This window comes from Serinus canaria, chromosome 1 (assembly GCF_022539315.1).
Source record: "Serinus canaria isolate serCan28SL12 chromosome 1, serCan2020, whole genome shotgun sequence".
Classification (NCBI taxonomy): Eukaryota; Metazoa; Chordata; class Aves; order Passeriformes; family Fringillidae; genus Serinus; species Serinus canaria.
Window position 1 is genome coordinate 27,101,949 of NC_066313.1, and position 23,765 is coordinate 27,125,713.

The following is a 23,765-nucleotide window of genomic DNA, read 5'->3' on the forward strand; positions in this document are numbered from 1 at the left end:
GTTCTGAGCCAGAACACACCTGCCCTGCCACCTTTTCCTGGGGTTTATCAAAGACTCCCAGTTTAATGAGTGGCAAAAAAACCTGGCTTGGGTCACAAGAGGGAGGTGGGAAGTGTAGTGTGCAAGAAACCCACAGAACCCTCTCATTGCCAGAACGGGAAACAGGGAAATTACTGCCAAGGTCTTGGTAAATTGAGGATATTTTACCTTCTTCTTCTGTATCCTTGATTCCCTGCCACTTATATTCCCTCGGTTCACTTAGTTAATGTTGTTTTCTCTTTTGATGTTTATGCCCTTTTTTTTTTCAATGCTCTGACTCAGTGTTTCCAGATGGAGATGTGTGTGGCTTTTCTGAAGAACTTGGGAAAAACTTTTTCTCCCCAACTTCCTGAGGGAAGATGAGCCAGTCAAGCCTGTTTTAAATGGTAATTGTATGAAACCTGGAACACCGCTGCGCTTCATAACATCTGGCAGAAAGGTTACAGCTACACAACTCTGAGTCATTTTAAGAAGAGGGTTGTCTTATGCAATTTGGGAAAAGTGGTATGTGGTCATGTAATTTAGGAATTTAAGAGAATGTGTGTGCCTCTGAGCAGAATTATATTGCATTGGTGAATTTAATGTTATCACCTATTAACCTTAATGACATGATTTTGCCTTTTTTAAACTGTTATCTGACACAGTTGTACCAAATTGTGAAATATATTACCTAACTGTTTCATCTTAAGAGTTGAAAAAACAATACAGATTTAAGAAAATGCAATCTAATGTTGTATATACATATTCAGTGTAAATATATAAATATTACCAGTCTTCTGTATAAATAGCTAGCATTATACAGATATGTGACCAGATAAAATGCAGCTACTTCTTTATTTAACTATCTTCAGCAGTCTTTTTCTTAATTAACAGAAATTGATTGATTAATAAAACATATTTCTTAATTAATTTCTGAAGAGTTATGAATATTCATACACATATTAATAAACCACTGCTACAGATGAGTTGAGTCAGTTTTATATGAAAATACAGAATTCCCTTGTGATAAAATGACATGCATCATATATAAGTTCACACTCATTTCCTTTCCACCATGCCCATTTTCAAATAGGATTGTGGCTTGAAGAGTCACTGACAGGGTTTTTACATTGCACAGCTCAGAGGAGAAAACATCTCCCTGAAATTTATTGTGTCTCTTTCATCACTGTTTTCCTGTTCTCAAAATTCCAGTTCAAAACATCGAGCTGTGCTCCCAAGAGACATCAGAAGGGAGATGACACTCTGTTTTCTTTCTCTTTCCATTCTCATTTTGACAAAGAAAACAGACTAGGCATATTCTTCTAGCAAAGCCTTTATCCTGACTACAATGAAGTCAGTTATGATTCATCTGGAGGTGTTTCTCTCCCTTGACATTAAAAAGGACTCTTTCCGATGGGCTGTGCTAATGCACTTTGCCTATGGCCTGTTGAAACTTGAAGCACTTTTTTTTCCCCTGTCTAAAACAAGCTCTGGAGTGTGCTGTGCTGGCTGTAAAGGGTAGAGGCTGTAATGGAATTTTAGATTTTCATTGACAGTCCAGTCCCTGTGCAGCTGGTTTGTGAGGAGGAGAGGATTTCTAGAGTATTAGTGACAGATATTTTAGCTTGTGTTTTGGCCTTGGCTTGGGGCCACTGGCTGGGCTAAGGGTCCTGCCTGGTGTAAGTCTTTGAACTCCTTTCTGCAAGGATCTTAGTTCTAACTTGCTGCAGGGCTAAGTCTGATGAACATTAACACAATGAGCATGATGAACATGCTCTTTCTTACACAAAGAAAATAAAAATGTTGTTATGTGCTCCTAGTCTTAAATGTGTCCCTATAGTGAACTTAACAAAACCATGTTTCCTCCTGCTGGTAGCCTCAGAGAGGCACAACACTGAATAGGCCACTACTTTTTCTTTATTTCTTTCCCTAAAAAGGGGTCTCTGAAGCATCCCATGAGGAGCAGGCACAGCAGCCCTGTGGCCATCAGGTTGCAGTAAGACTGTGCCCCACCAAGGTGATCTCTGGACATGATGATCAAACAGGGTTTTCTGTGCGGAAACATTGGACTCTCCCTTTTCTACACCCTTTGGATGTGGTTCCCAACTTTAGAAAGGGAGGGGAACGAAGAGGAGAGGGAAGGCAGTCGAAAACTCTATTCCCCTCCCTTTTCCCCAAAGTCACCTGATTTCCCGAAAATACAGCCAGACTGGTGCGCTCCCTACAGCAACTTCAGCCAACAGGATTGTGCAAGTCTTACTGGAAATTCCCCTTCCTGCCGAGAGCTTTCAAAGCCAGCATCCCACGCTAGAGCAAAGGCTGGGAAGCCGCATCCCACAGACAGAGGGTGCTGCGATATTGCGAATTAGAGCTCCCTTCCCAAATCTCAGCTTTGGGCGCCTTTGGAGGAGGGTGTGCACAGGAAGAAAAAAAGAGAGAAGGAAAAGAGAAGAGACAAGGAAACCAGACGTGAACTATGGAGAAAAGGTAAATTTTGCAGGCACTATAAATGAGAAAGGAGGATATTCCCCAGTGTCGTTGTCTGACAGCTAGAAGAGTCAGGACAATGTGCTTCCCAACCCCAGGGTCTTAGCATGATTTTTGAGGTGCTGGGAAGAATGGGCTGGGAACTTCTGGGGGATGTGTTCTCTGCCTTAATTTGCTGTGCACCAGCATGGTGTTTGGATTCACTGGTGGCCATAATGGGAGAGCACTGGTGAGTACCAAGACAGAGATTTTGTCCTCATGGATCTCAGCCTTCCTTCTTGATGCTTGGGTTTGCTCTGTGCATGAAGGACCAGAGATATAAACTTGCTTTTCAGGCAAAACCTTGACCTAGTCTCTCCAGGGTGGGGGTTTAGGATTTTCAAGCTGCTTAGCAGACACACAGACATGCAGGCAACATTAACCAATCACAGTTTTTTGTCCTAGAGCATAACTCCAAAGTCCAATTCTTGAAGGTTTTCAGAAAGGAAGAACTGCTTTTTCCAGATGTGGTGAGTTATTAAATCTCAAGGTTTATTAGTAATTGTATTCTATAAATCATGTGTTTGCCCTGTAAGACTCTACTGATTTTCAAATCTGAATGTATCTATAGCCCAAATAGCCTCCAGAACAGGGCAATGAGTAAGGAAGAGCACGTATGATCCCTCTGTTCAGCTCCTGCAGCTTTTCCAGCTCCTACAGAGACTGAGACAAGCAGAGAGCATGGCTGAGGTTGTACTTCTGTGTGAAAAGCTGCAGGAGAAGGACAAGCCTCACAGAGCCACAGCCTTTGAAACTCGGGAGCCAGGAGCTCTGCTGCATGCCATGTGCAGCCAAAGCCTAGCTGTTCCCTGGGGCTGTGCACATATGAAAATGGAGAACACTGCTGCCATGTCACCTTCCTTCTCTTTCCTCAGGTCCCTGATCTTCTTCTGTCTCCCTGTCTGGGCTAATGCAGCCTCTATGTATGGAGAGATCCTGTCACCCAATTATCCTCAGGCGTATCCTAATTTTGCCAACGAAACTTGGCACGTCCAAGTCCCTTTGGGATATGGCATTCACCTCTACTTCACACATCTGGATCTCGAGCCATCACAGGACTGTGAATATGACTTTGTGAAGGTACTGTCCATGTCCTTGAGTGAGAAAAAGACAAGAAGACAGGTTAGAGCACAGAACAGCAAAGCTGGGCACAAAGCTCAGAGCCGGGAGAGGAGTTACGCACAGCCTTCCTGTTCTGAGCTCCAAATGACTGGTTGTGTCTCCCCTAGCAGTCATGAAATCAGCTCAAGTTTGTTTTATCACCACATGAGTGTTGTCTGCCAACTGAGTGTCCCATTTATGCCCCCACATCCCGTGTTTCTCCATATTCTTAGGAAAAGCCTGCTTAGCCATCACTGACACATCGCTATTGCAAGGCAAATTCCTAGCCCCGGAAGTGTAGGTGTAAAAAGACCATTTTCTTAGGGCAATAATTGTCTGTGCCTGAAATTATCTGGAATTAATCAATGAGTGGATGTAGATGATTTATTGCAAAGAGAAATCAATGAGTGGACATAGATGATTTATTGCAAACGGAAATTGATTGGAAAGGATGGATGTTTAAAATAATCTATCTGTGTAGGGATAGTGGCCACTCAGATAAAGCGCTGTGGTCCCTTGCAGCACAGTTTTTTTATGATCCATGCACCACAGATTTCTTAGGGCCAGCTCTGCTCTATGTTCTCCCACAAGGCACAAAAGATCAAGCACTTCCACACAAACAGACTGAAACAAGACCATCCTGTCCTGCCATAGCTCTGTGTGAACAGGGGCAGTAAGGCCAAGTGCAGCACCAGGACACCTTTGAGGAGGACCAAGGTGGGACAGAAGGATGAGTGTGCCCTGTAGTGACCTCCTGTGTCCTTTTGCAACAAACCAATGAGCCTGTTAGGCTTCACTCTGTACTGCCATGGTTGGTTTTGCTGCTTCAAAATACTGTTTTGGTGATTTTTTTTGGACAAGTGGGCTTGAAGAAAGGATGCTCACAGCCAACACTGTGGATTAATTTGTATCTGAGAAATTAAGGCACTGGGAAGACAGTAGGAGGGAGCGCTCTTCAAGTGTCTTATGAGTATCATGAAACTGGCTGTCCAGGGGCTCCGCTCGGCTGCACCTGAGCCCCTAAAGTGGAAAGACTCAAGTGCTGGTAATTCCCCATGGGGCAGTAGCGAGGTGAGGTGTCTCTGAACTCTCCTGCAGATCCTGTCTGGTGGCTATGCCCAAGGCGTGCTTTGTGGGCGGAAGAAACCTCGTGCCCCTGGCTCCAGGATTGTGGAGGAATTTCGTGTCCCTTACAACACCCTCACTATGACATTCCAATCAGACTTTTCCAATGAGGAGCGTTTCACTGGTTTTGCTGCCTACTACGTTGCTGTGGGTAAGGTTAAAAGAGCCTCCTCTGAATCTCTGTTGTGTCCAGGCTTGGGAGGAAAGGTGACCAGAAGGGCTTTTCTTACAGAAATGCCTTATTTAAAGAGATCCCAGCGGCCAGAGCTGCATTCCAGTACGGCCAGTATAAATACTGTCTTAGAGATGGCTTTTCCTTGTTGTCCACTAGTGTTGCTTCAATTTCTCCTGCTTCCAGGGCCCTTTCCTAATTTGCCTGATCCATCTTTTCACACTTGCAGACTTGGATGAGTGCATAGATTTTGTGGATGAACCCTGCAGTCATTACTGTAATAATTATATTGGAGGTTACTTCTGCAGCTGTCCACCGGATTATTTCCTCTATGAAGATAACAAAACTTGTGGAGGTAAGAGACGTGCATGACCTGTGGTCAACAGCAAGAATTCATTTAGGCCAAGTAACATATTGCACTTGGAAGACTTTATCAACCTTCTCAGCCATTTGTGACAGGTATATTTTGGGAGAAAAAAACCAATCCCAGTGAAAATCTGAACTGCAGTAGACTGTGGTTTGAGGAATTTCTACTAACATATTCTTAACAATTCTATTTCTATTTCTGTGTCAAGAGAATTAAGAAACTACTGAATGACATTCTTTAAAGACTATGATGGAAAACCTTCTTAGCATACTACTATCTGTGAATCTTTAAATCTCTGACAAAACAGGGAAGTTCCGTAAAGACAAAAAAATTGCCAAGGGTCTGCTTGGCTTGAGCCAAAAAGTTGCAAGACCACAAACGGTGCATGTTGAAAGGAGCATAATATGAGGACCTGAGCATGAGTAAAAGAAGCCTAAATCTCAGGTGGAGGGTAAAAAGCAGTTAAAGTCCCTGGCTAACTGGATAGAGAATGGCCCTGGCTTAAGTTTTCTGGGAAGATGCAGTGTTGTGACCTGGTTATTGCAGGTAGCTGGGCAGACTGGGAATGTGGTGGAAGGGGGAGAGCTTGTCGGGTGCACACGTGGACCGCTTCCCTCCTGAATTGTGTTCCTTCCTCAATCCTAGTGAACTGCAGTGGAAATGTCTTCACTGAGCCAACAGGGGAGATTGCCAGCCCCAACTATCCCAGCCAGTACCCGGAGAACTCCCGGTGTGACTACCGAGTGGCTCTGAGCCCGGGCTACTCCGTGGTGCTGACCATTCGCAGCGGCGACTTCGACCTGGAACCAGCCGACTCCAACAAGATCTGCCACGACAGCTTAACTGTAGGTGTGCAGCTTAGGGAGCTTAGGAGTCAGGGTGCTCTGAATCTCCCATCAATCTCCTCATATTTACTACACTTTGGGACTGCCTAACTTTATTTTCAGTTATGTTGTCTTTTGGAGTTTGTGGGAATACATTTGAATAGGTATGCATTGAGTGTGGATTTTAATTGCTCTCTCAATACATTTGGCATTTCTCATTTATTCTCGTTTGGTATTTTCCCAGATTGTCTCTGGAAAACAGCATTTCGGTCCCTATTGTGGCAGCAAATTCCCAGGTCCTTCTGAAATCAAAACCAGCAGCAACATTCTTGACATAATCTTCCAGACAGACCAGGGCATACAACACAAAGGCTGGAAAATACGCTACTATGGGGACCGTGAGTAAACGCTTGGGAATGCGTTCCCTCTGCTGATGAGTAAGGGACAGGGTTTGTCCCAGGTCACATTGGTGGCACAGTTAACGTGTTCACAGCTGCTGGTACTGAGTAAGGGTGTGCCTGCTTACTAGGGGAAAAACATCACTGGGGTGAAAGAGGTTGGGAGCTGGAAGGAGACTGAATCTTGAACTGATTCATCACTGATTTCTACCTATCTTTTCAAAGCTGTAACCTGTCCCATGAGTGTCATCTCCAACTCTGTTCTTGACCCAAAGAAGGACAGGTATATCTTAAAGGACATTGTGAATGTGACCTGTGTGGAAGGCTACGAAATTGTGAGGGTAAGTGAAATAAAAAAGCATATGTCCCCTCTGACCTGCTCAGCAACATCTGGAGGCCATTCCCATCAGGGGTCCTGAGTACTTCTGGGAACCCAAAGTTTTCAGCACAGCAGTAGTAAGAGGAGTTCTCTTCCAGCCACTGCAGCATTTTGAGGCCCCTCCACTGTAGCACCTATGTCAGATGAATTTCATGTCCAGAGACTTACATGGATCATATGTTTTATTTCCTAGCAACGAGATAGCATCACAAGTTTTCTCTCCAGCTGTCAGGAAAATGGGAAATGGAGCAACTCCCATTTGAGCTGTGTTCGTAAGTGACCTGTATCTGTATTGTGGGTAAGGAAGGGTGTTTAGGCTCTACATCCACTGTATCTCCAGACTAGGAGGATGCTGAAATACTGAGATGTGAGCATGCTGAAGGGACAGAGAAAGTGAGCCTGCATGACTGTACAGGGATTAGAGAAGCAGAGTGGTTCCTGTCATACAAAATAATCACATTGTTGAGTGAGGGTGCCCCTTTGATTGGATTTGATCCTTTTTGTTTCTTCTCTGCAGCTGTGAACTGCGGTGATCCCCCTCCTGTTGACAATGGCCAAGCCTCGTACATCTCCGAACTCCAGGAGCCTCTGTACACAGCTGCTGTCCGCTATGAGTGTGAGGCACCCTACTACACCCTGGAAAACAAGGGGCATGGTGAGCATTGCCTCTGCTGCACTGTCATATTCCTTGGCTTAAAGGCCCAAGAAGGGGTTCTGGCACCATCATGGGGCTGGGATTTTGCGCCGTCAGGTCAAGACTGGTGTGAGGCTGCAGGCTGTAGTTTAGTGTTGCCTCTGTATTTAATACACTCTGACAATGCCTGGGCTGTTGACCTTGAATGCGTTAGCAAGTCCTCTCTCTGTTTGCCTTGTGAGTGAACCATGCAGGTTTTGTCACACGTAGCACAGAGTTGTGGTGGAAAAGTAAAGGACTCAAGAAACCTGTTGGATGAGGTTTCTCCCAAAAAGGGATAAAGGCACCCTGGTAGGGAGATCACAGCAATGTTTACCAAGCTGTGCTTGCTTTGGAAATGAGAAGGTTGATGTATCACATACAGTAGTGTTATTTACCCTGTGCTTATCTTGATTGTGTCCTTATGGAGCTCTTTTTTCTCTCGTGTTTTCCAAGCGATGTATCGGTGCTCAGCCAGTGGAGAATGGGTCAATGAAGAGATGGGAACAAAGCTACCAAAATGTGTCCCAGGTACTACCAAATACTGCATGTGCATGCAGCATATGGAGAGCACTCCTTCTTCCATCTCTGTATTTTTCTTTTCTTAACTTCCAGCTGATAGAGAGAATTTTAAACCCTGTGTACTGCTCAGTTTAGCCTCGTAGAGGAGGCTGCATTACTTGCCCTAGCTGTACATGATGCCTGTTCACTCCTTCAAAGCCCCAGATCCTCACTGGCAAAGTACAAGATCCAGGTGGAGGAGATTCAACTCTCTTAAAAGTCCAGTCACAGCCTAGACAGTGGTTTGGATTATACAAGTACACAGTAAGAAAAAGGTGAAAGATAAAGCTCAGGGACTTTACTACCTAAGAGAAGGCTACAAAGAATATGAAGCCAAATTCTTCTCAGTGGGACACAGCAATAAAAGGCAATGACAGGCTCAAGTTGCAACAAAGGAAATTCTGATTGTATCTAAGGAAAAATGCTCCCTCAGAGCACTGGAACTGCTGTCCAGAGAGGCTGGCTAATCACTACCTTGGGAGATGAGCAGAAGTTACCTGTCAAAGCTCCTGAGTAACCTGGCTCTGGAGTTAGGAGGGCAGGGGGGAGGGCATTTAGGGAGGAATAGGTTGAAGTAGAGGCACTGAGAAGAATCTTCCAGCATAAAGCTTCCTAAGATTATGTGAAATTCTTTCAACAAATTCTGCTTCATGCAAATTACAAGCTATCTGCTAGCTATAGTCCCTTAATCTCTGATTTTCTAAGGATTCAACACAAACAAGACAAAGTGATAAGAAATCAGTTTTCTAGCAATGTCAGAATGACCAGTCTTATTTATGTCCTTATCATTAACATTCTGCAAAATGTTACTGAGCATTTTGCTCAAAAAAGCATGGAGCATCTCTGCACCCAGAAGACTCACAGATAAGATCCCCTACAGCTTAAGATTTTACAAACTTATAGAATGGAGAGGCCAAATGATAAAACATCAGTGACAAACCTGAACTCTTAACTTGAGAGTATCTGGAGTTCACACAAAGCAAAACAAAAACCCAAACAAACAAACAAACAAAAAAGGCAACAAAAAACAACAAAAAAAACCCCCGATCAAACCAAACCAAAAAGATATATATTTAAAGAGCAGTGTCATATTTCTAAGAAATCAAACAAGTATTTTTTCAAAGACAATCCCTTCGTCTAAAGAGCATAATTCAGCACAGGAAAAATGTCAACTAGAAGGCAATTAAATTGCAAGCTTTAACATAGTGTCAGGGTGACAACAGCTTCCAGAAAACTGAATCTGAGAATGAGCATTTAAAATCTAAATTGAGTGTTGATAGTATTTTTTCCAAAATTTTCTTTGATTTCTCTATAAATACTAATTGCAAGCTCTGTGGCATAAAATGTAAACATGGTTACTCAGATTCCAAAGTTATTTAGAGGACACAGGAAGGAGGGGACTGTGGGCTTTTTAGCAGTACTAAAGAACCCCCAGTTTGTAACTGGTAATTCTCCCATCTTGTCTTTCTCCCATCTTTCTTTCTTTTCTTTCTAGTCTGTGGGGTGCCTAGCAATCCCATCCGAGACACAGGGAGGATTTTTGGAGGCACCCGTGCAGAGAAGGGGAACTTTCCCTGGCAGGTGTATTTCAATAACCCCAGAGCAAGTGGAGTGCTCATCTCTGACAGATGGGTGATGACTGCAGCTCACGTGCTGGAGGGATATGACAAGCCCACCATGTATGCTGGGGTAATCAATGTTCGTAGAGATTTCCTGACACAGGAAGCTGAAAAGCTTGTCCCAGAAGCTTCATTCATCCATCCTGGTTGGAAGGAGGAGCCTGCAGAAAGCAGGGTCGATTTTGATAATGATATTGCGCTGCTGAAGCTGAGGGATCCCGTGAAGATGGGTCCAGACATCTCACCCATCTGCCTTCCTGGTAAATCACCTGAATATGAGCTGGAAGAAGGGACTCTGGGCTACATTGCTGGGTGGGGCCGGAGAGAGAAAGGAAAGCTCCCTGCCGATCTTATGAAGGCCCAGATTCCCGTGGTGAGCATGGACAACTGCCGATCTGTAAAACCAGACAACTTTGATAATTCTGTCGTTTACGTATTCACGGACAATATGATCTGTGCTGGCGGTGGCAAGGACAGCTGCCAGGGGGACAGCGGTGGAGCCTATGCCATCCAGGACCCCCTGAATGCCACCCGGTACTATGTGGCAGGGCTCATCTCCTGGGGGCCAAAGTGTGGCACCTTTGGCCTCTACACCAAGGTGGTGCGGTACTTGGACTGGATCAGAGGGACCATGCGCGAGCACGAGGGTGAGGAAGCCTGGCAGAAATAGCTGCTGGTCCTTTCAGCACTGTCACCCTTCCCAAATGTGACGGCCGCATGCTCGGGCTGGCTGTGACACTGTGCACTCTGTGTATCCAATGGGAAATATGTAACACATTGTAGCTCCTCCTGTCTATGCTGAATGGAGAGCCAGGAGTATGGACCTGATTCTCCTACTGTCATCATGTCTGGGAGGAAGGGAAATTCTCCTTCTTCCACTCATAGTAGTGTAAAAGGAAGACATGACTCTCAATAAAAGAGACTCCTTCTGCTTCCTTTCATTTCTTTCTATCCTATTTTTTCCCACTTGGAAAAGACCTAGCTGTGCCCCATTGAAACCTGACAGGGAGGTTTCAATGAAGACGAGAGAGAATAATGGTTGGTTCCCATGGAAGGTTCAGAGCCTGGTTTCTGATTTATGTATTTCCTGACCTGTTCAGAATATCTAACAGATTAAAGAATGTCCAAAGTGCCTTTTGTGCAATGTGCTATTGTGTCTGTAATGCCTTTCTTCTTCTCAGTCTAGACCTGGTTCTCCTTGAAACTCCCTAAATCAAGTGTCTAATCATATTCTGACCCTGCCAGCTTTCATCAGGATGGAACTTGTAGTACCTCACCTCAGTCTTTATAAAATTCTTCTGAGATGGTTTCATCTCACTCATCAACCATTACCAGCAATGAGGATTTCAGACTTCTGAATTAAGCTGCATAGAACAGACATTCAAAAGAATTTCATTCACCTCTCCTCAGGCTTTTTTTTTTTTTTAAGTTAGAAAATAAATAAAGCTTGATTTTTCTCCCAAAACACGACCTTATCTTGATTTAGGGAAGGAATATTTCCTGACACATGTTAGAGGTATTTTCTGCTCTGAAAAGTCCTATATCATTCACAGACTCTGTCCACTGAGATGATCAGGGAACCGGTACAGATGGCACATATGGAAAGACTGGGTTTGTTCAGCTTGAAGAAGAAGAAGCTAAGAGGGGGTATCTAACTGCTGTATTCAGGTACTTTAATTCCCAGCTGGGCTTTTTCCTAGCATGTGGGTCAGCACTGGAAAGGTGCCACAACAGCCTGTCCCCAGATCTCAAAAACTTTCCCTGAAGCTCTGAAGTTAGCCCCACTGTCAGCAGTGGATTGGACAGACATATCTTCTTCCTGCCTAAGTTTTTACAGGAGTTTAAGAAATGGTGAGGAGGATGTGTACAGCTCTTGGGAGATTTCATATGGAATCCTGCACTCAGCTGTAAGTATCCTGGAGTGCCAAGCAAATTGTATTCTATTTGCCATCTGTATGGCAGTTGTCTTCTGTTAAGTGGGCAGTTTTCCTTATCTCTTCCATAACCAATCCTCTCTCAGGGGGGACATCTGCTGATAACAGGCTGTTGAATGTCACTGTATGACTGATAAAAACTATAGCATCCCATGTGAGATGCTCTGCCCAGAGGGAAGAGCCCACCATTCCTACCCAGATATAATCTGGAGATTCTGGAACACCAGCATGGTTTTCTCCACTGGATTTCCCAGAGGAACAGCTGCCTCTTCCACTGGGTCTTCAGAGGGAAACGTCACCTTTCTACAGGATCTCTGCTCCAACAGAATCACACCTGACACTCCAGGAGGACTGCAGCCACAATTCCAATTGGACTGCTACCAGCACCCTGAACAACAGGGTGTCAGGTTGTGTTCTGACTCTGTCAGTGTTGTTTTAGTTTTCTGCATTGTTTATTTTATCTTTAGTTTCTTCCACAGTAAAGAACTGTTATTCCTGCTCCCATGTTTTTTTGCCTGAGAGCCCCTTAATTTAAAATTTTATAGCAACTCGGAGGGAGGGGGTTTACATTTTCCATTTTAGGGGAGACTCCTGCCTTCCTTAGCAGACACCAAAACACGAAGCACCTTTAGTTCTGTGTAACAAGCAAAACACTTTTGGATTGCTGGACTAGTAACCAAGTATCTTATATCTTGTTCCTCTCAGTGACTCATAAGAACACAGTAGGTTATTTTGCAGTAGAAAAACTTGTTAAGAAGACAGCTCCAGAGAATACCCACAACACAAAAGAGGTCGGCTTTTCTCTGAGATAGCATCATTTTTGAGCTGCTGTCCTGCAGTTAAGGCTTTATTTCATGTAGTATAAAAAAAATCCATCCTCAGCTTCTGATCAGTAAAGTTTCCTGAGCTCCCTTCTCCATGAGATTGGTTGTTGTCTTCCCTGTTTTTGGAATGTGGCATCACAGGCAAGTTATTTTTGCCTCCCTTGAAGCCACCTGGGGTTTCAGGCTGGGCAATCCAATGATACTTTTGGGACAGATAAGCAGCTGCCATATGACATTGCAGAACTGGAAACACTCTAGTGGTAGGTAAAGCAATCCCTTTGCAAAGTCCAAAAGTCCAGGTCAATCTTACACAAAAGTTGCTTTCAGTGCTGAGAAATATTCAGTTGCTGTTAAAAACATAGACCAAAAAAAGAAAAGTAAAACACCTGGTTTATCCAGCAAGTATTTTAATATTCATAGACTCTCACTGATGCCAATGGGCTTATGCACACTGTACTCAGCAGAAACCACCCCATCCTAGGAAGTCTTCTCCCCTGCCAGCTTCCCACAAAAGAGAGTACAAAAGTAGACTGCAGTAGTCTCATGATATCATCAGGATTTCAAACTTAACATGTTTGCTGTCATGAGATTTCCTGAGACAATTAAGGCTTCATCCGGTTATGAGATTTGTATGAGCCAGGACATCCACAACGGCGTCTCCCAAGCTGCCAATGGTACAATCAGACAGCATGGCAGCTTTCAGAAGCGCTCATGATGAAGGTTACATGCTTTGCGTGTTCGAAAAGCCTTTGGGACATCATGAAAAGCTTTGGCTATGATTTGCTGTGTCTGGAAATTGATATGCTAGTGGTGCTTCAGGTAGTAGGACAGCAATACCTAGGGCCTGTCCTCCTTTACTATCCCATTGATCCAGTCCAGATAGTTGAGGATCTTGGTGTAGAAGCCGTAGCCCGTGCCACAGCCGATTCCCCACGAAACTATGCCGGTGGCCACCCAGCGACCACTTTCCCTGTCTAGCACCGTGAAGACGCTCCCACTATCCCCCTGGCAGGTATCCTTCTTCCCTTCGAGGAAGCCAGCACAGAACATGTTCTCAGAGAAAACCATAGGGATACCTTTGTTATTACTGTCTAGCCAACTCTGACACTTCTCTTGAGCCACTGCTGGTAGGCTCACGTATTTCAAATTGCTCGAGATGCGGTTTTTATCCACACCAAAGCCGCTCACGTAGCCCATGTGCCCGTGTGTGTAGAACGAGGTGTTGGTGGCGTCTGGGAGACAGATGGGCAGCCGTGTAGGGCCCAGAGTTACTGGGTTTTTCAGCTCCAGCAGGGCTATGTCCCCGTTGAAGTTGTGCTCATCTTTAGGGTTGAAATCCGGGTGGATAAAGATCCTACGCACAGGGTGGTTGCCCATCTTGTGGAGCTCATCTACATTGGTGTGGCCGAGGAAAATGTCAGCCTCCTCTGCCAGCTGCTCCAGGCTCACATTATTCTGTACTCCTCCTTTGGGGAAGATGGTGTGGGCAGCAGTCAGGATCCAGCGATCGCCCAGGAGGGCGCCACCCCCTCGTCCATTGATGCCGGTCAGAGCCTGCCAAGGAAAATTGCCTCTCCCTGCTGATTTGCCACCCAAGATGCGCTGGACTTCAACAATGGGATGGACTGGCTTCCCACACACTGTGGAGAAACACAAGAATATGACACCTACCCTCTGTTGTCCTGGCTTTTCTCTCTCTTTCCTCACCATCACTGTTTAATTTCACTTTATTTTGGCTTTCCGGACAGTTTTACCTTTTCCCTCACAGATACCACTATCCTCACCCCCCTCCCTGCATGTTGTCCCAGTTTTGTACTGATTGTAAGCATGAGTTAGAAAATACCAGATGAAGTCAGAGTTTTTACTGACCTGGCAAGCAGGATGGAATTCTCTTCTGGCCATCTTGATCCAGCCAGGTTCCCTCAGAAGAACAGGTGAATCTTTCTGTAGGATGAGAGGGAAGGGAATGAGACCCAGGCCTGCAGGCATGGGGTGAGAAAATAGAATAGAATAGAATAGAATAGAATAGAATAGAATAGAATAGAATAGAATAGAATAGAATAGAATAGAATAGAATAGAATAGAATAGAATAGAATAGAATATTTTCAAGAGGTTCCTCAGCCCTTCCAACTCAAAGCACTCTTTCCTGGGAAAAGCTGCCTGTGGTAGGGTGTGAAAAGTTTCTGTCTGTACATCTTGAAGCACCTCAGTTCCAGGGGAGCAGTAAAGCTCAGGCATTGTAGAAGAAAAGGTTGAAGGGCCATCTGTGTGAAGTCTTATCTTCATTGAGTCCACAGGTGAACAGAGTACTGTTTGACCTTATTTAGCCCAAAGAAGAGAGAGCAGTAGCAAAAGCATGGATTTTAGATTCAAAGTTCTGGTGTCGATAGTTTGCAGAGAGTAGGACAAGGTGGTTTGTCCCAGAAAGGGGAACCAGATGAGTCAGTTACTGTACATGATAAGTATCTATTTCTGAGCCTAAGTCGCAGGTCAGCTAAACTTCACATGTCACCTCTCAACACAAACTCCACTACCTCCAACACTCTTGCTTTTCTTAGAAAGTTTGTGCTGGTGACTAAAAATAATTTTTGTACAATTTGTCTTAACCCTGAAGTAAATGCTTCTAAGAAAGTGTTTGTGTTCTCTTTCAAAATTGATTAAATTAGGATGACTCCCTGTCAGAATTTGGCTGCAGCTAATATTTGCTTGCTCCTGATTTTTCTTTCGATGAGACTGATCTCTGAATCTATATGAAGGAGTTAAACTCAGATGCAAGAATAATCAAATTGAACATTAGTACCAACTTAAAGAACTCCTGAGTAGCATGTCACCTCTCTCCAGCATGCAGCACAACTGTGTGTCTATGCTGGTAACTATATACAGGAACTGATTCAGATTAATTTTTTTTTCCCTCGTGGAGGCTAAATGAGCAGCCAAGGCAAAGAAATCATGAACTCCTTACGCTGTTCTTGGAATCAAAGGTCCTGCATCATCAAGTAATGTCTCAGGTGTAAAAAGAAGACGTGTGATTGGAAAATGAAGACTTAATTTTTCTGAGGTGCTACATTAAAATAGGTTTTTCTGCAAATATGTTATTTAGTTCTTAGATATCTCTGCAGCTGAACAATATTCCAAAGAGCTAAACAGCACTGCACTAAAGTGGAGTGTGTGTTTATTTATTTGCCTCTGTAGCAGCTTGGATGGATGCAGTGAGTTTTGTGAATTTTGGTGATTCCCAGACATCATGTCTCAAATTTCAGTGAAAGATTGAAATCCACCAGAAAAGAATTAAATCCACAAGGAAAAAAAAAATATATAACCACAACTACAGCTGAGAAAATAAGACCTTCCGCAAAAGTTATGGAGAGCATGGAAGAGCGATGTGATGGGCTCTGGGAATGAAGCAGGGTGGGAATAGGCTGAGACAAGACTCCAGAGATATGCTGCAGGGTCAAGGAAAGACTGGAGAGTCTTCACAGGAAGAAAGCACGAGCCCCAAGCCTGGGGAGAAGAGTCAATTCTAATAGGGAACGTGAGAGGGCTTTCCAGGCTTTCCAGAGGCAGGTTTCGGTGGTGTCTGTGTGGGATTAGGACTCACCCCCGCCCGTGCCGGTGACGATGTGATAATAGGGCTCATTGCACCGGTATGAGATCACTGACTGGTACTCATTGTTTGCAGGCTCCTTAAGGTAGCTGAATGCACCATTGCTCAGGTTTTTGGGGCTGCCACAGTTCACAACTACAGCAAAGGGAAAAAAAGAAGACATGAATCAACGGCAGACTGACTGCAAGTCTGGGCACTGGGGCCAGGATGTGAAGGACCAGTTAGGACAGAATCACAGAATCACAGAATTTCTAGGTTGGAAGGGACCTTTAAGATCATCGAGTCCAACCCATGTTCTAACAGTTCAACTGGGTCATGGCACTAAGTGCCACATCCAGTCTTTTTTTGAACACATCCAGGGATGGTGACTCCACCACCTCCCTGGGCAGATGATTCCAGTATTTGATCACTCTTTCTGTGAAAAACTTCCTCCTTAATTCTAGCCAGTATCTCCCTTGGCACAGCTTGAGACTGTGTCCTCTTGTTCTGTCTGTTGTTGCCCGGAGAAAGAGACTGACCCCCAGCTCACCACAACCACCCTTCAGGAAGCTGAAGAGAGTGATAAGGTCACCTCTCAGTCTCCTTTTCTCCAGGCTAAACAATCCCAGCTCTCTCAGTCGCTCCTCATACGGTTTGTGTTCCAAGCCCCTCACCAGCCTTGTTGCTCTCCTTTGGACACGCTCAAGCATCTCAATGTCCCTCCTAAACTGAGGGGCCAGAATTGGACACAATACTCAAGGTGTGGCCTCACCAGTGCCGAGTACAGGGGAAGAATGATCTCCCTGCTCCTGCTGGCCACACTATTCCTGATACTGGCCAGGATGCCATTGGCCTTCTTGACAGTGGGCAAAGAGAAGTTGTCCCAAAAGAGATCCCAGATTAGGATCTTTTGTTTTTAGATGTTGCAATATCATTGTAATTTTTAAGTGATATTTTAGGCATTTTTGTAAGGGAGGTAAAACATTTGAATTTTTGCAAGCAGAAAAATGTGAATTAATGGTGGACCTTCATAGGTCCTTCCAGACAGCACATCCATGAGGCTATGGACTAAGTGAGTCAGAAAGGCTGAATTTCCCATGTTCCTGGAGGAGGCAAGCCACAGCAGGGGATGTTATTCCCATTCTCAGATCACTCACCTTCACAGCGGGGCATGGGTTGATGCCATGTGCCATCAGCCTGGCAGACAGCCGTGAAGGACACCAGCTTTTTGTCACCCTGCATGGGAGAGAAAAACATCCGTTGGTTGTACAGAGCCTCTAATTCCATCCCCACATTTAAATATTATTCTGTGTGCCCATCTTTTCACTGCTGTCCAATATTTGCCCCTCTGCAGTCTATTCCAATTGCTGTCTCCTCCTGCCTTCCCTCTATCCTGTATTTGCCACGGGCTACACATTCTTCACAGCAGGCCAAGATCCCAGCAGCCAGCAGCTACAAACCCACAATGAGTCAGAGGTGCTACACAGCCCTGGCAATAGGATGGCAAGGGAGGCAGGTAGAATCTTCTGCTTTCATTTTCTGGTTTCATATCCTTCCAAAGAGGTGTTCCCGTCTACCAACTTTTCCTGGGTTCTTTGTCTTTAGTCTTTTACCAGAGCTTCATGAAAGAGTAACTGCATAAGGAAGAGAGCTAGGAAAAGAGAAAACACTGGAAGAAAGCTGAGAGAAGCGAAGAAGAAACAGAAATTACAAGAGGTTGCCATGAGTGAAATCTCCAAAGGAAGTTTAACCGGAAGGTGGAAGACACAAACTGAAGACAAAACAGAATATGGCTGAAGGGAGTGGAGAAGGGATCTCACCTCCATCAGCTCATACCCAGTCTTGCAGCTGACAACAACATAGTCCTGAAATTGGTACATAGGCTGCAGGTCTCTAATGATGGTAAACTGATCCCGTGGGACAGGCTGTGGGCACCGCATTTCTGTGAGACAGTGGGACAGATTAGGCTGGGATTAGCAAACAGTGTCAGTAGGCTGCGGTAGCCTCTGGGGGAGAAATCTCTTACTCTCTGAGGTGTAGTGGATCTTCCAGCCACGGCTGAACCCTGAGTCATCGGTGAGGAAGAGTATGTCCACCTCATTGCTGTTGGTTTCAATGATGCCAGGTGGTTCCCTGCCACAGAATTCACCAATCTCTCTCCCTCGGGCTTGGATCTGATGAGGAAAACATGTATCACAGGGATAGAAACAGAAACACACATGCCTCTCTGCCTCAGTATGCCTGTTTCAACCCAGGCCAAGTTTACCAGAGTGACTGTGATGGTGAATAGGGCTGGTTGTCAGACCCATCTTTGCTGATGCCTTCACTGACAGATCAGAACAACAGACTGACCTAGCACAAGCTCTGCTTCTCCCTTATCTGGGAATCAGAGCTATCAGTTCCTGAGATTAAGTCAAAGGGAAATTAAACAGGAAGAAGGATGGGGTTTTTTTCCTTCACTCACAGAGGTCTATGACCCAGAGCCTCTGACCTCAGGACAGTGGTAATTAAAAACCCTGAGGGAGACACAGGGGCCCAGTCTTTCATGCTGGGGCATTCTGCTTGTGCTGATCCCATATTTCTCATCTGAATAGTGGTGTCCCTACGACTCCTGTCCAGGTCTGGCAGCCGGGTTGGGAGGAGAATTTGCTAATCTCAGTACCTTGAGCTGGTCGTAAGGACAGTGGACTTGCTGGTGATCATCAATCTCAAAGGGTTCCAAGAACTCGAGGGAGATGGACAGGCCCTTCTGCAGACGGATGCTGTAGTTACACTGGAGGTATTCAGGGTAGGGCTGCGGGTACTCGGGGCTGCTCAGGTACCCAGAGGCCTCTGTGAACAATTCACTGCTGCACTCCACTGGTGAAGAGAAAGAAAGGACAGGTCACGTCGTGGGGCTGTGCCTTCTGCAGCCCCATCATCTACTTCCTAAGCCACTTCTCCCAACCCTCCTGCTCCTCTGATCTTTTAAAATTTCTCTTTACCTTTGCAGGAGTGGTGGTCACTCTGAAGCTGGTAGCCAATCCGGCAAGAACAGAAGTAGCCACCCACATAGTTGTGACAGAAATGCTGGCACTGAGGCCTCTCACTGTTCTCGGCAGCATTGTTAGGATCACATTCATCCAGATCTGAAGACACAGGAAGTCAAGGGGCATGGGGAAGAAAGTGTTAAACCTCCTTGTTCTATAATACTTAGAGATCCATACCCTTGCCTGAAGCTTCTCTACTTGCCTGGCAAGGAGGGAAATTGGTTGGAGCCACACGGGCTTTTCCTTCTGCACACTGAGGGTATTTCCTACTCACCTACAGCTCTGTAGGACGCCAGGAAGCCCCTGTAGGGAATCACTGTGCCATTGTCTTCATTGGAGAAATCAGAGTGAAATTCCAGGTGCATCCTTCTCCCCTTAGATACAAACTCCTTTCTTCCCGGGTGGTTGCCTGTGGTTGACCCAAGCCGGCCACAATATCTGCCCAAGTCCTTCTTGTCTGCTTTGATCTGTCAAAGTTAAGGTGAAATCGGTGTAGCCTCATAAGATTGAGTCTGCTCCAAGCACTGATATTACCCAACCATGAGTTGTCAGTGCTTGCTCCTCCCATTTCTATCTTTAACTCCTTCCCTTTCCTTCCTGGGAAGGATCAGAGGAGGCCTGGTGGATGAAGAGCCATTGCACGTGGTGGCCACTGGGCTGCCATCTCCAGGCACCTCTTGGCCCAGGTGTCTGGGCACGTACCTTAACATAGTCATAGAAGCAGGACTCAGATGGCTCCAGGTCAAAGTATTTGAAGGTCAGCTTCACCACATAGCCCTTTGGAACCTCTATATCCCAGCTGCTGATGTTATCGTTGGGATATGGCTTGGGATAATTGGGGGATCTGATCTCCCCAAAAAGAGGAGAACCTCTTGGGACTGGACTGGAACCGATCACTCCAAAAAAGAGGAAGGTCCATGGGATACAAGGAACATGCCTGTGAACACGACAAATAAATGATGGTATTGCACAAAATTAGGTCATTCAAAATCAGGGGAGACTTCACAACTGATTTGTGCACTGTCCAGAGGAATGCAAACACAGGAGGCCTAGTTGCAGGACCAGCTCCTGGCTCGGATCACTCAGGAACAAGAAGGGCAGCTGAAATGAAGACACCAGCACTAACAAGGTTCCAGCAAACCACTGTACTGGCCTCTACAGAGAAATTCATTAACCCAGGAAGCAGCATGGAGGAGCATGGGTGAATTCCCTGAGTAAGGTCTGCATGTTCCCAGAAGCTGTAGGGCTGATTCTTATAGAACCAGGAGAAGTTTGGTTCCCCTTGACCCAGGGCCAGTGGGTTGGTTCAGGTTATCGCTAATTTAGGATCCTTGGCGAGGATCTGAAGATCTCAAGCTCCCGTTTGCTGTGGAGCAATCGTGCCAGTGTCTCCTGGGCAGCCCTCTAGCCACTCATGCCTCCCTCTCTGTCATCCAAAAGTTGGCACTCACATGTTTTTTCCTGTCATTCTGCGCATCTCCCCCCTTGCCCTCGGTGTTCCTCCGGAACAAGGTCACTGCCCAGCGCAGCAGCTTAGCCCCGTTGTCCTATTCTCCTCCCTGGAAAGGTCTAAGCCCCACGACCCCCACCCTCCCGCAAGGCTGTGCCGGCGCGTCCCCCTCCCCAGAGCCCCCACTCACATCTCCGTGCGCTCGCCCCTGCCCGTGCAGCCCGGCGGAGCTCGGAGCGGCGGCCGGCGGGGAGCCGGGGCGGGCGGGACGGGGTGGGAGGAGGAGGGAGAGAGGGAGGCAGGAGCGGGGAATAGAAAGCAGGACTGCGAGCAGCCTGGCACCGGATCAGGTCGGTCCCTGCGCCGACTCTGCTGCCCTCTGCTGCCGAGCGCCCCGGGCCCGGTCCGCGAACACGGAGCCGGGGGGGCCCCGGGGGTGCCTCGGCCTGGCCATCAGAGCCGAGAGACCTCTTCTGGCCCAGGAGGCAGGAAAACGATTGCCTGAGACCCCTCCGAGGGCTTGGTCTACAATCCAGAAGCTGTTCCAAGTTTGTTCCCACCGAAAATGTCCTCCTAGGAAGTCCCCCCCCCAATCCCCCTGGGCTGTTTTCTGGTATAGAAAGATGAGAAAATTTATAGCCTTCACAAGCTAATTCAAACTTTAAAAAATCAAGCTGAAATGAAGCTGTCAAAAAAGATAAGTTTTCTCAATTCTGACCTGCTGAAGAGCACTTCTGAGATTTCTGGGGGGTGGGAACTGGGATCATCTGAAGAAAAGCAAGAAGCCTCAGGCACTTGAGTTAAAAAGATATTAAGAAAAATGAAAGTCTACAGAATTAAAGGCATTCTGAGAACAAATCTCTTTTCAAGGACCCCTCTTGATGTTTCCTCTGCAAGCATTTTTAGGAGAACCAAGATAGATAGATAAGGCCCTCTATTTAATGGGGAAATGAGAAAAGACAGCAACTTGAAAACCCCTTTCAGGCTTTTAACAACATAGTCCCCAATACATAGATTTATGTCCCCAATTTTATGAAATTTAAAATTTCTTGGCTTTCAGGCTTTGGTGGAAGAGATAAAACACCATTTTAGTGTTTTTTCCTGGGAATTATGAGTGGCTTCAGAGAGGTTAGGATGTGTCTTGCATTGAAATCAGAGGAAGTAATTCACAGCCACAAAAACATGTTGAATGAAGATGAAAATAGTGTTAAAAAGAATGAAGAAAGCATCTTTGGGATATTTATGGAAGTGTACTAGAGAACCTGTTCATCAAACATCTTTGAATTATAATCCCAAAAAAGATGACATAAACACATAATTAATGCCACTGTAATAATACCATATGGCCCCACATATCAGATTTAAGATTAAACAGGGAACATTATCCCTGTACTTCCTGATGTCCTCTGCATGATGAACACCCTTGGGCAGGCTCACTGCTGTGCTGTGAGTGGTTTCTTACTCAGAAACCACACCTGGAAAGTAGTGGGAAGAGTGTTCCCTAGGAAAGCATGCACAGACAGACACCCCTGGGCATCCTTTGTAAGGAAGTGGATCATTTTGCTGTGTCCTTGACAAGCAATCTTCTATCCAGAGGGCACTTACTGGGAGCGTCCCATGACACGTTCAAAGCTCATCTCCCGTGTCTTCATTTCCTTCTCCCATCCTGAAAGCATCATCTGGGATAACAGGAGGCTTCTTCAGCTGGTGAAGCAGGGGTGCTTGGCAGAGGACGCAGCCAGCCGGAGCAGCCCACCTCTAGCACATGTCCCAGAGACACTCCTGGATGGGACAGCACAGCTGCACCCTCAGTCCAGCTCCAGTGCTCCCACTGATGGCCTTCCCCTTCAGGTGCTCTGCACAATCCTCTACCTCCTGTTAGGCTGGGGCCAGGAAATAGCACGGCACCCGTTTTCCCTTGGAAGGACATATGTGATATGTGCCCATCTTTGCTTAGGGGCAGAATTCCAGTATGACCACGGAAGATATGTAGGGCCAAAGAATGCCAAAACTAGCCCCTGTTTGCTGCCTGCGAGCCTCAGCTGCATTACAAGTGGTCTGGACAATAAATACAGACAATATCAGAGCAAAGCAAAAAACCTGTAGATCTTCAGCATGGTCAAAGATGCCAACATCCTCTTATGGAGCAAGAACCCTGCTTTGAATACAGTGTCTTGCAGGAGGTCATTGGAAAGAAATCTGCTCTACAGACTCAGAAACCATGGAAATATCCTCTGGTATGCAGGCTAGATCCTCTCATCTACAGAGAAGGAGCTGGATACTTGATCCTCAAGCCTGAATCAAAGAGGATAGAGAATTACCTCTATTTGGTCTCTTACAGCTATACCATCTACCCTACAGCACAGCAGGGCTGCAGACCCAGGCTCACCTATAAACACTGAGCTGCTTCCCCAGGGCACTCTACCTTCAACCCCATTGGTTTGACTACCCAATTTACCCAAAGGCTTGGCTGGAGCCTTCTGGGGACACTGCCATTGGGCTTGGCCTTCACACAGTCAGGTCTGTGCTGTCCCGTGGCTCAGCACTCTTTCAGATAAATCATGGCTGGTAGGGAAAGGATGGTCAAAACCAAAAGAAGGTTCAGGACTCAGAGAGTGGGTCTTTCCTCTGATATGAGATGGTGAGCAGCAGCAACAGCACCTTGGCAGCCTGTTCCTGTGTCTTCTAAATCAAGGAGCAAAACCAAGTGTAATACCCTGAGGAGTACACAGCTCTGCAGCACCAGTCACTCACCGATATCACACCTCCTCCCACCTGCATCCTCCCAACATCACAACTTTCCCCTGCTTTACAGTGGCATTCTCACTTCCTATAGCCTCATGTCTCAGCAATGTAGCGCTGTTGGGTAGTCACCATCTGACTTAGGCATCACACCTTTCATGATTATGAAAGGAAGAACTGGATTATTAATGCTGGTAGTAACTACCTGAAGGCCTAGAATATGTTATCCACACTATGATGATCATTAGTGTGGATAACACATCAAGTGAGTATGACTCTCATCTGTGGTTCTGCCCCAATCAGATGCTTCCTGAAGAAGAGAGGCTGTCATGGATATATGATGGGTGGCAATGAGTCAGAAGCAATCTACTTGGCCTATAACCTCACAGGCTTACAGGAAAATTATGGGGATGGCAGAAGAGTCTGGCTAATCACCTGA

General features: G+C 45.8%; 2 protein-coding genes across 4 annotated transcripts; one reads left to right on the plus strand and one right to left on the minus strand.

The window, feature by feature from the left end:
• The first annotated feature begins 2,262 nt into the window (after positions 1 to 2,262).
• Positions 2,263 to 10,896, plus strand: C1S (complement C1s). 2 transcript variants are annotated; one of them, XM_018908264.3, is made up of 12 exons: positions 2,263 to 2,505; positions 2,937 to 3,014; positions 3,420 to 3,624; positions 4,744 to 4,921; positions 5,172 to 5,297; positions 5,955 to 6,154; positions 6,378 to 6,531; positions 6,757 to 6,872; positions 7,104 to 7,182; positions 7,428 to 7,565; positions 8,040 to 8,114; positions 9,640 to 10,896. In XM_018908264.3, the coding sequence occupies exons 2-12, from the start codon at positions 3,010 to 3,012 to the stop codon at positions 10,431 to 10,433; spliced, it is 2,070 nt and encodes a 689-aa protein (XP_018763809.1). In that variant the 5' UTR covers positions 2,263 to 2,505; positions 2,937 to 3,009; the 3' UTR covers positions 10,434 to 10,896. The 2 variants fall into 2 exon arrangements, with proteins under 2 accessions (XP_018763809.1, XP_018763808.1); XM_018908263.3 differs by having other exon boundaries at positions 2,264 to 2,505; positions 2,950 to 3,014.
• Positions 10,897 to 12,911: 2,015 nt separating this feature from the next.
• C1R (complement C1r) lies at positions 12,912 to 22,278 on the minus strand. 2 transcript variants are annotated; one of them, XM_050972222.1, is made up of 11 exons: positions 22,190 to 22,278; positions 19,837 to 20,071; positions 19,409 to 19,601; positions 19,090 to 19,233; positions 18,768 to 18,964; positions 18,132 to 18,279; positions 17,926 to 18,047; positions 17,263 to 17,341; positions 16,121 to 16,261; positions 14,391 to 14,465; positions 12,912 to 14,161 (listed from the first exon to the last, which is right to left on the minus strand). In XM_050972222.1, exons 1-11 carry the CDS (start codon positions 22,261 to 22,263, stop codon positions 13,359 to 13,361), a joined length of 2,211 nt encoding a protein of 736 aa, XP_050828179.1. In that variant the 5' UTR covers positions 22,264 to 22,278; the 3' UTR covers positions 12,912 to 13,358. The 2 variants fall into 2 exon arrangements, with proteins under 2 accessions (XP_050828179.1, XP_050828175.1); XM_050972218.1 differs by lacking the exon at positions 22,190 to 22,278 and adding an exon at positions 20,775 to 20,877.
• Between the last annotated feature and the right edge of the window lie 1,487 nt (positions 22,279 to 23,765).

What these genes read in the sequence shown, in the direction of transcription:
- C1S (XM_018908264.3), top strand. An exon ending in CTCCCATTTGAGCTGTGTTC is followed by an intron (nt 7,183 to 7,427) that starts GTAAGTGACCTG and finishes TCTTCTCTGCAG; the next exon opens with CTGTGAACTGCGGTGATCCC. An exon ending in CCTGGAAAACAAGGGGCATG is followed by an intron (nt 7,566 to 8,039) that starts GTGAGCATTGCC and finishes GTGTTTTCCAAG; the next exon opens with CGATGTATCGGTGCTCAGCC.
- C1R (XM_050972222.1), bottom strand. Translation starts at nt 22,263, where the DNA reads ATGATGCTTTCAGGATGGGAGAAGGAAATGAAGACACGGGAGATGAGC. An exon ending in GGCGTCCTACAGAGCTGTAG is followed by an intron (nt 19,234 to 19,408) that starts GTGAGTAGGAAA and finishes CTGTGTCTTCAG; the next exon opens with ATCTGGATGAATGTGATCCT. An exon ending in AATTCCATCCTGCTTGCCAG is followed by an intron (nt 14,162 to 14,390) that starts GTCAGTAAAAAC and finishes GTTTCTCCACAG; the next exon opens with TGTGTGGGAAGCCAGTCCAT.